We start from the raw sequence: 11,169 nt of genomic DNA, 5'->3' as shown, positions 1-11,169 counted from the left end.
AGGAGGAGGAGGAGGAGGAGGAGGAGGAGGAGGAGGAGGAGGAGGAGGAGTCCAATTTATGTTATCCATATACTCAGCGGAGCACAGTCAAACTCTCAGTGGCCAACCCCACTCCCACCCCAGCTGGAAGCCATTGGTTGTACACTTCAGCAACCTTATCACAAGTTCTCAGAGTTCTCTTTGATGGCTTCCTATTCAGGCTGTCACTTTTGGGGGTGGGTTAGGGTAGGGGTAGGGGTTGTTATAGAGGCCTTCTGGGTTTCTATTTCTCAACTGTGGGTCTGCAGTTATCGATACCACTGGGGGGAAAGAGCTTCCTTGCCTTTGTAGTCAACAGGAGCACAGATCACGGATTTCCACGTGGTTTCTGTCAACAGCACGGGTTTCGGACCTCAGCATGGCCTCTGCTGGCAGTACCGACCATAGACATCAATACGACCCTCTGCGGCACCATTATAGCTGTAGGTGACAACGCAGGCCATGGATGCCAACATGGGTTCTGGGGCAATCACCCTGGCTCAGAGCAATGACAGCTGCCTGAGATGAAGAAAGACTGTATCTGTGGTCTGTATTGCTGCCCCAGGCCTGTCGAAGTCTAAGGTTTATTTTTTTGGAGTTGTCATTAAAAAACAAAAACAAACAAAAAAAAAAAAAAAACAAAAAACAAAACAAAACAAAACCCAAAAAACGAGACTGTGTCTTATTATTTGCCCCAGGCTTCCCTGGGTGATTAGGTTTACAGATATGTGTCCCAAGCCTGTTTTTGTCCGTGTTTTTGTTTTTAATCTTTAAAGTTTTATGTATATGAGTATTTTGCACGAATGTGTGTATGTGTACCGCTTGCCTGCCCAGTGCCCATGCAACACAGGAAAGGGCATCAGATCCCCCCAAACTGAAATCACACACAGTTGTGAGCCAACATTTAAGGGCCAGAAACCAAACCTAGGTCCTCTGCTAGAGCAAACAATGCTCTTAACCACTGAGCCATCTCTCCAGCCTCTGTGTTTTAAGCCACAGATAGCCTAGTAGGAGTGATGAGATACCTCGTTGTAGTTTTGGTGTACATTTGATGGTACCAAAGAGCTTTCTACATGCTTATTGGCCATTTAGATTGTGTGTGTTTGTGTGTAATACTGTATATATGTGTATGTAATATGTATGTGTGAGCGTGTGCATGTACATATGAACTCATCTGTGTGTGTGTGTGTGGAGGGCAGAGGTTGACTGCAGGTATTTTTTCTTGCTTGTCCACATCTTCTTTTGGGGGACAAGCTCTTTCACTGAACTTAGAGTCTGCTGTCTTAGCTAGATTGGCTGGAAATTGAACCCAGGAATTGAAAGGCTATACACCCAGTGCTTGGAGTATGGGAGAGCTGAAGTCAGGTCCTCAGGGACTGTTCCCACTTATCCATGTATCCAGCCTTATTTGTTGTTGTTGAAATGTTTGTTCACCTCTTGTGCCCACTTTCAGCTGCTTTATTTTGTGCATATATGTCTGTGTTCATACATGTCAAACTCAGGGCTTCAAATATGCCTGATTCTCCATTCCCCACTCTCTTTTTAAATTATTGAATGAAAATAGTTCTTTATGTATTTTGGTTGCAAGTTGTTTACTAGACATGATTTCTAAATATTTCCTTTCAGTGCGTGGTTTATCTTTTCACTTTTTAAATCATAGTTTTTGAAGTATAAAAGGTTTAAATTTTGTTGAAGCCTAATTTGTCCATTGTTTTATTCTATCTCTTTTATATTTCATAACTAAAAAGTTTTAGCTCAGTTATGTTTTACCTATTTTTTCTTTCTTTTTTCAAGACAGGGTTTCTCCATGTAACCTTGGTGTCCTGGACTCACTTTGTAGACCAGGCTGGCCTTGAACTCACAGAGATCCACCTGCCTCTGCCTCCCTGAGTGCTGGGATTAAAGGCATATGCCACCGCACCTGGCTTATTTAAGACACATTTTAAAACTGTTTCCTCACTGGTCAGTGTGTCGTGAACATATTTCTATGACATCATGTACAGATCTGTGCCTTCTCTTTGGCTTTGGTTTCTGGGAAAGAAAGGAGACAACAGGGTCAGGGTTTTCAAAACACCAGTATGAACTGAGCCTGTAGGATTACTGTACATTCCTATAACCCAGGCTGAGACAGGAGGATCAAAAATTCAAGGCTTTCTCCGGCTGCAGAGAGAGTTCAAGGTCAGCTTGGGCATCTTACTGAGACTCTGTTTAATTTTTTTTTTTTTCTTCTTTAAGTACAAGAAAAGGCTGAGAAGGAAGGCATTACAGAGGCAGGACACTTGCCTGGCACACATGAGGTCCTGGGTTCGTTCCCCAGGACCACAAACTTTATTTTTCAAGTCTGCAAATAAATAGATGGAGTAGGACTGTTCAGTCTTGAGGCCTATGGGAATCGAGCTGAGGGCCTCACGCATGCTAGGCAGGCACTCTCCTCCTGAGTTATAGACCCAGCTGCTCCTATCCATGTGGATCTTTCCTGTATGGTATGTCCTCTCTGTTTCATGAATTAAAAACTTCATTTGTAGTTGGGCATGGTGGCATTCACCTTTAATCCCAGCACTCAGGAAGACAGAAGCAGGCAAATCCCTGAGTTCCAGGCCAGGCTGGTCTATAGAGTGAGTCTAGGACAGCCACGGCTACACAGAGAAACCCTTTCTTGAAAAAACAAAAAGAAGAGAGAGAGAGAGAGAGAGAGAGAGATCACTCCATCAAAGATGCCTCATAATCTGGGATTTCACAGCAGTTTTTTCTCCTATCTATTTCAGTTTCTAAGACTGGATTTGGTAATGATTCAGCTGCAACTTATTAAAACGAAAATAACAAAAATAAACAGTGGCTAATAGTTGGCATGTGTTTTAATTAATCAGTTAATTGACTAATTACTTTGAGGTATTAGGGATTGAACCTGGAGTCACAGACAAGCACCCTGCTACTGAGTTACATCCCTAGCTCTACCCCCCACCCTGTCTCATTATGCAGCCCCAGCTAACCAGGAACTTGCTGTGTAGACCCCTAAGGCCTTGAACTCACAGAGATGTGCCCACCTCTAGCTGAATTAAAGGAAGACACCATGTGCCCCACACCCAGCCTTCAGAGTAGCCGGGATCACAGGCCTCTGCCGTCAGGCCTGGCTGGAGTGTCTATTTTAACGAGAGGCTTTTACAGGCAGGCTGTATCCCTGGCTGACATAGTGGTCATCATTTAAGAGGTTCTGAGGGGTGAACAGTTGCACCAGGACCCCTTTCTGAAGCGGAGTTCCCCTGGCATCTCTTGCACAGTCCTTTGTAGATCGAGAAGCTTCTTTTTAAAATATTTTTCAGGCAGTGAACACTGGCAGAAAGAATTCACACAGAGGGAAAGGGTGTGGGAATTAGAATGAGAGAGGCAGCTTAGGGGATTTCAGAGGTAGGTGCCCTGACCATGCCACACTACTGAAAGGCATGGCCACTGGGTAGCCTTTTCCATGAGGAGCCAAGTGGGCTGGCTGTGCTCGTTTGGGCCCCAAACTGCCCTAATGTGGAAGGCAAGTGTCGACACTAGGAAGCTGCAAGGAGCCCTGTGGGCTGTAGAGACAGTCTCCTGATGGTACAGTACAACTAACCGTAAGCCCGGGGGTGAGACACTTAACAGTGAGGCCTGTACAGGGTCAGCAAAGAGCTCCAGGCTGGAGGGCGTCAGATGCTAAGAGATGCAGAGGAAATCCAAGGTCTTTGATTTTTTTTTCTTCCTCACATAGAAAGCAGTATCCAGGTGAAGAACCGACTCGGAGGAAGGCTCTTAAGGAGTTGGGAGGTGGAGGCTGTACTGGATTTCACTTTGTAGGTAGCTGAGGCTGGGCAGGACCTCACCACTTGCTGAAGATAACAGATAGGAGCCACCACCCCAGGCTAGAGATTCAGATTTAAGGTGGCATGCTGGCTCTGAGAGACACAGGAGTGTGGACAACTGATGAACAGACCTTCGGGGCAGGTTTGCTCTGCAAGTGCAGAACCAAAGGCACGGGCAGAGAGCAGATGGGAAATCTAGGATGATGGAGCTGGGACTTTTCGCTTGTTTCTTTGAGGTATACTTTCATACAATGAAACAGCAGCTCTTAGCATGGCATGAGTGAGTTCTGAGCAATGTCTCCATCTGCATGGTTCCTCTCCCTGAATCAGGTTTTTGTCTTTGAAACTTTGGGTGCAGGATCTTTACCTAGCCCAGGCTGACTTCAAACTTAAAATCCTTTAGCCTCTGCCAGGGTGTGGGAATTTAAAAACTCGGGTCACTCGTGCTTGGCACCAATTCAGTTTCCTTTTTTCCCCCCTTCTTTTCTTTATTTATCTATTTACTTGTTTATTTTGAGACAGGGTCTCTATAAACTAGACTGGCCTAGACTGGCCTTGAACTCACAGTGTTGTTTTCTGCTTCGGCCTTTCAGGTGAGGGCCTGAGACACCATGCCCCGCCAAATTCGGGTTTTAAATGCCACACGCATGCCAAATTCAGTTTTTAAGAGCCGCAGGCCTGCAAAGCCCTAAACGAAGCTGCTTGCTTCAAAGGCAGAAGCGGTCTATCTACACCTACAGCGGGGAGCAAGGGAGGCTAGAGCTGCATGAGCCGCACGACCTTTATCTATCTGGAGCCAGGTGGTAGAAATCCTGTGCGCAAACAGGGGTGTAGGAGGCAGGTGGGAGGCAGAACGCCTCGGCCTTTAACTTTTGGGGCGCCCGAGATCCATGCATTGAGGATCTTTATTTGACATAAACACGGACTTGGCTTTTCTGAAGACTTTCAACCTCCTGTCTCACTCTTACGGGAGGGTGGGGGTGGGGTGGGGGAAAAGAAAATTGCTGGCGCTCTCTGTTATCCAAGGGGCCTCCCCTGGGGCTTAGCGGTGAGAGAAGAGAGCTAGTTAACCACACGGGGTGGTCTAAACCTTCTGCGAGCAAAGGGAACCACTCAGCTCCATTCCTTGGAGCAAGGAGCTCCGAGAGAGCTCGTGCTGGTGCCCAGCACACCGCGGAGATTTGTAGCAATTTTGCAGCAACGCTGTTGCGTGCAGCTGGTGCAAGCCTGCACCCAGAAGAAACGCAGTGGACGGAGTTGGGGGGGGGGGGCGGACAGTAGGCGTGGCCACGCCGCGCAGCTCCCTCTCCCGCCTACGCAATCCTCGGAAGGTTCTGAAAAGTATCCAAAAGTCCCGCTCGAGGCGCGCCAAAAGAAGAAAAAAAAAAGGTACAACCCCCCACCCAGTGCTCGAGCTCTCCATTTGGACTGCTCGTCCAGCCGCGGTGCACCCGCCTCCTGGACTCCGAGCTGAGCCGCCTGCTGGGTAGATCCGCGAGCAGAGGACGAAGCTCCATGCCTAACGACGACACTTTTAGCAAGCCGTCTACACCGACGGAGGTTCCGCACGCTCCCGGGGCCCCGCCGCAGGGCAAAGCCGGCGGCTACGGCAAGGCTGCCGGAGGCATGGCGGGAACGGGAACGGCCGGGGGCTCCGGTGCGGGGGGCAGCGGAGGCGCCTCGGGCTCCGGGCCGTCCGGGCTGGGCTCCGGGAGCAAGAAGTCCCCGAGGCTGCCCAAGTGCGCTCGCTGCAGGAACCACGGCTACGCGTCGCCGCTGAAGGGCCACAAGCGCTTCTGCATGTGGCGGGACTGCCAGTGCAAGAAGTGCAGCCTGATCGCCGAGCGACAGCGCGTGATGGCCGCGCAGGTGAGAGCGGGCTCCCGGGCACGGACGCGCAGCTCCCCGCGTAGCCGGCGAAGTCGCGGGGACCGCCGGCGGGCTCGGGCGGGCCGCGGCTTCCCGACGCCTGGGGGAGCGGGGCGGGGCGGGGCGGGGCACGGTGGAGAGTCGGGGACCCTCCTGGCGCAGGGATGATGCGGGTCGTCGGGGGGCTCGGGCCGGTGATGCCGGTTCGGGCCGTGCGCACGCACCCGCGCCCTCGGGAGCCCAGCGGCTCCGTTAACTCCGCTCGGGGCTCCCTCCGTCCTGACCCTGAATTTCGGGGTTCGCCACGTACGCGGGGCCCACGGTCTCCCGGGGCGCAGAGGCACGAGGTTCCCTGGAGCCCGGGACCGCGCCCACCGACCAGGGATATCGGGGCGTCGGTGCAGGCGTGCCGAGCTCCGGGCATTGCTAGGAAACTGGCGGGGTTTGCTCCACCAGGAGGGCTGCCGGGACTTTAAACTCCAGCTCCAAACTGGAACTTGAGGGGTTCGCTCCCCACGGCCCCGGACCCCTCGTTGCGCACATAGAGAAGCGCGGGGACGCGCCCTTCTGGGGTCCCCGGCTTGGCGGTCCGCGTAAGGGGCCGCCGGGTAGGCGGAAGGGAGGGAGGCTTACGGACCAGCTTTCACCCTGGTGGCACGAGGCTGCGCTGCTCCCGGGGCTTCTGGAAAAGTCCTTGCGGTGGGCGGGAGCGCCGCGTGTTCGCGCCTCTGCTGGCGCACTTTCCGGGTTCGCCCCGCGGACCGGGGACGAGCGCCTCGGCCATTTTGAGCGGTCCGAAAAAGCCAGCTGGTGTTTGCAGACCTGCAGTCCCGACCCAAGTTACCCCAGTTCAGATTACTTGGAAAGTGTTCTAGGCATGCTTAAGAATTAAAAACAAACAAGCAAACAAACAAACAAATAAAAAATAAAAAAAAGAAAAAAATACAGGTGCAGGGAGGAGGTGCCAATTTGAAGCTCTGTAGATCGTTCCTAAAAAAAAAAAAAGCTCGAACAGAACAGCAGGCTAGTAATTTAGCATCTGGACGGGAATAGTTAAATGTCGGTATCCTAAAGGATTTTTAGAAGGCAGTAATATACATTCTTTCCCCCTAAATGTTGTTTCATCTTAAGGCAGGTTATTTAAAATGAAAAGATAAAGAAATGTTTGCTAAAGACGAACATCTTTTGAAAGGGATGTAGATGAGAAGGTTGAACAGGACTTCACAAACGCTTAAAGATTATACACCCCTATGGGCGTTACACTTTAAAAAATGTGTCTTAAATTATAGGTACTTTGGCTTCACATATTGTGAACTTAAGGAAGAAATAGTTTTCTTTAGTTTCTTAAAAGACGGTTTAGCTTAATCTGTAATGAATGAAAAGAATATGCTCCATATTAAGTTGATAGCGTTACAGTGATATTATAAAACATAAGGACTTCTAAATTATACTTGTAGGTTAAAAACATTAGGAACACTTAATAGTTGGATTATGTAGTGTGAAGAGAGTATGGTTGGAAGGCATTTCCTCAGATGAATAAAATATTTATTTCAATGGAGGCAGTGATTTTGAATCACCGTCATTAGAGGGCTAATTTTGAGATGATTAAAAACTGAGTTAAAAATAAAAGCAAGAGCTGGAGAAGAGCTGGAGTGATTGCTCAGCGGTTAAGAGCAGCGGCTGCTCTTCCAGAGGACCTAGGTTCAATTCCCAGCACCCACAAGGCAGCTCAAAACTGTAGCTCTAGCTCTAAGTAATTTGATACACTCACATAGAAATACATGAAAAAAAAAACCATAATAAAAATAAGCAATCATTTAAAGGAAAACAAAAGCAATTCAAAATTACTTACAGGATGGGGCTATTAGGTCTTTTCACATCAGGAATATGGTGCTAAATTCAAGACAAATCCTTTAAAAATCCAAATAATAACTGGTCTTTGCTCACTTGTAAATAATTGGAAATAGATACTAAACATAAGTTGAAAATAATTGCGTCTTTAATCAGTTGCTACCCCTTCCCTGTTTGAATAACCATTTCTTGACAGAGAAGGTCTTTGAAAAGGTTTCTGGCATAGCTAAGCTCTGCCTGGGGGGTATCCAGGGCATGGGGTTTGTGTAGGTATGTCTTGATATGCTTCAGAAGGTTGCAATGGTAGCAGCTTCAGGCTGAAGCCATTGCTACTCTATTTCTAAGCCTCTTGGTTACTGTAAACAACAACAACAACAACACAAAACCAACCAACCAACCAGCCCCAAGTCTTACGCTTATTTAGTCTTAATAACTGCTTATTTAAGGCCTTGCATTCAGAGTTAAAGCTTCCTGTGATTATGAGTAAAACCTCCACACTCATCAGCTAAGTGTGGATGGTAGGTTTTAAATACACTGGTTATAGTTGAGGCTTTTAAAAGTTAATTGTGTTGGGCACGGGGTGCGTGTGTGGAGGGCAGAGGGCAATTTTGTGTAGTTGGCTCCTTCTTCCTGCCGTTAATGTGGGTTGTAGGGATTAAACTAAGGACCACAAAATTAACTATGAGAGCATTTACCCGCAGAGCCATGTTTCTGGCCCACTTATGGGTTTTGTTTTTTTCTTAAGTCTTCCATACTGAGCCTAGGGCTTCATACGTGAAGTGTTTTTGATTTAGCATTTGATTTTACCTTTGCTCTTTGGGCCTCAGAGGGTATCAGTACTTTTACTTTCTCAGAGTGTTATATCATCAAAGGTCAATTTCCAGAGAAAGTCTTCTGATTTTGTTACATTTAGTAAACAAAACACTTGTTTTTCTCTTTAAGCCTTTTTGGGACCCAATGTTGTTTAACAAGTGTTATTTAAAAGACAGGTACAGAACTTAGTGAAAACACATTAGATTCTTTCTTCAGGCCTAGCTGGTCTTCCTGCCTGAACTACCTGAAACCTCACCAGCTGCTCCAGAGAGTTCAGCCCCAGTTCCAGCCCCTTCTCCACTTGCCCCATCCTGCCCTGGGAATCAGGGCTCTCTCGGGGTTCCCAAGCAGTCCCTGATGGGTCTTCTTCCAGGTTGTTCTGCTGTTTCTCTGGCATTTCCCAACCCTGCTCACCCCATTCTTCACAGCTCTGTTAGAATCCTTCCCATCTCACGCTTACATTTTGAAGTCTTTTTTTTTTTTTTTTCTTTTTCCACATTGTGATAACACAGGCTTGCCTTGAACTCTTGATCCTCCTGCTTCAACCTGCTGAATGCTGGGATTACGGACATATAGAACTATTTTGGTTTGAACTTTTCTCTGTGGGCTCAATGTGCACGTCTCAGAGTGTCTAGCACATTTTGTCTTGATGTCGCATGTTTGTTCCCTTGCCTGCTTTTTCTTCTAAATGGTGAGGAACTTGGGTCTAATCTGAGCTCACTGTCTGATCTTTCCACTACAGTGGCCTTTTACCTGTGTGTTGAATGAAGGAGTGAACGTTCTAATTCTTTTTCTTAACCCTGGGGGGTCTTAACCCTTTTTCTTGGTTTCTGTTGCTGTGATGAAACACCATAATCAAAAAAAGCAAGTTGGGGAGGAAATGGTTTATTTGGCTTACGCTTCCATAGTACTGTTCATCATTGAAGGAAGCCAGGACAGGAATTCAAACAGGGTAGGAACCTGGACTCAGGAGATGCTGCAGAGGCCGTGGAGGGGTGCTGCTTAGTGGCTTACTCCTCATGGTATGCTCAAGCCTGCTTTCTTATGGAACCCAGGACTACCAGCTCAGGGACAGCATCACCCACAGTAGGCTGAACACCCCCCCCCCCCCATCAATCACTTATTGAGAAAATGTTCTGTATAGGCTTGCCTTATAGCCCAATCTTACTGAGCCATTTATTCAAGTGGCCTTCCTCCTCTCCAGTGACTCTAGCTTGTGTCAGGTAGACAGATGGTGACTAGGCTGCACACCTAGGGAGTCAGGTGAATAGACAAGGCAGAAATGAGCTGGTTATGCCCTGGTGACAGACACTTGGGGAACCACGGAAGTTTTGCAGAACTTTGCAGGTGAGCATGCTTTGCTGGAGGGTGACCCTCTGCTCTGTGCTTCCAGGTGGCCCTGAGGAGACAGCAGGCCCAGGAAGAGGAGCTGGGCATCAGCCACCCCATCCCGCTGCCCAGTGCAGCTGAGCTGCTTGTCAAGAGAGAGAATAGCATCAGCAACCCGTGCCTGATGGCCGAGAGCAGCAGCTCGGTCCAGCCTCCGCCGCCCAGCACCCCCTCCTCTGCTGCCTCAGGTAACACGGGGGTATGGGTTCCCATGGGACTCACACGAGGGACAAAGGAGGGTGGTATCCGTGTAAACAGTCTCAGGACCTCCCAGAGCTCCGTGTGAGCCTTCCATCAGTCAGCAGTTTCCTGAAGGATTTTGGCCTCTGCTGCCTTGTCTTTGGCTGTTTCCCAAGATGCCCAGGGATTGTAGAAGCGAAGCATGGACCACTTTGATTCCTTTTTCATCAGCAGGAATCACAGAACACCGGGGAGAAGTGAGATTGTTTATGTGTCATCTCTGTCCACTCTGCGGTCCTCTTGGGTGGGAGCTTGGAGTCTTTGTTTTCTGGAACTGGACATTTCTTTCTCCTTCAAGGACTCTCTCCCCCTTAGGGGAAAGTGTCTGAGGAGGCAGCTTCTAGATTCCACATCTGAATAAGGCTGAGAGGGAACAGTGGGGTGGGTATGGGGACATGTATGCTGGCTTGTGTTGCCCTCTGTGTGCTGAGTGCCATTCCAGGCAGGGGCTGCATACAGGCAAAGGCATCTCACGTCTTCCCCAGAACCCCTGTCGTGGAGGGCAGTATGCTTTGTAACATGCCTGACAGTGGAGGTGGGAGCTAATTGATTGAACTAGGAAGTCTGAATCAGCCCATCTGCTTTTGGGATCTCCTGTTCTCATCAATAAACCCCGAAGAACCACAGTAGAAGAGTGCTCGTGGTCTGCTGTGGGAACCTCCAGCCGTGTGGTTTAAAGCTATCTTCCAGGAGCACAGGGAGAAAATCTGGCTTTTCCAGTGTGTAGTCACAGTTCAAGTCCTCAGTAGCCACATATGGCCCAGGACTAGACAGCCAAGAATACATTTCTGCCCCTCAATAGGTAATGATAGTGGGTTAGAGATGGCTTAGTGGCCAAGAACACTTGCTGCTCTTCCAGAGGTTCAGTTCCCAGCCAGCTTGCCACTGCCCGTGACTCCAGCTTCTGAACATCCAATGCCCCTTTCTGGTGTCCACAGGCACCTACACATGTGGTGTTTATTCTCCTCTTTCTCTCACGTGCACGCGCGCACACACACACACACACACACACACACAAAGTTGATGGTGTCGGTTTGGAAAGCAGGGATACTTTTTTGTTTTGTTTTTTGTTTTTTGAGACAGGGTTTCTCTGTGTAGCCCTGGCCGTCCTGGAACTCATCTGTAGAGCAGGCTGGCCTCAAACTCGCAGAGATCCACCTGC

The 11,169-nt window shown here is 48.7% G+C and overlaps 1 protein-coding gene across 1 annotated transcript in view; it reads left to right on the top strand.

Moving 5' to 3' along the window:
• Window positions 1–5,360: 5,360 nt before the first annotated feature.
• Dmrt1 (doublesex and mab-3 related transcription factor 1) overlaps window positions 5,361–11,169 on the top strand; it is a 99,092-nt gene continuing 93,283 nt past the window's right edge. Inside the window, exons 1-2 of the mRNA XM_055614135.1 lie at window positions 5,361–5,714; window positions 9,772–9,955. Of these exons, the coding sequence (XP_055470110.1) occupies window positions 5,361–5,714; window positions 9,772–9,955 (538 nt within the window). The remainder of the gene's footprint in view (window positions 5,715–9,771; window positions 9,956–11,169) is intronic.

The sequence above is a fragment of the Psammomys obesus genome, unplaced genomic scaffold (genome assembly GCF_907164565.1).
Source record: "Psammomys obesus unplaced genomic scaffold, mPsaObe1.curated_primary_1811, whole genome shotgun sequence".
NCBI classification, from domain to species: domain Eukaryota; kingdom Metazoa; phylum Chordata; class Mammalia; order Rodentia; family Muridae; genus Psammomys; species Psammomys obesus.
Note: the sequence above shows the minus strand (reverse complement) of the source record. Positions and strands in the feature narration are given on the sequence as shown.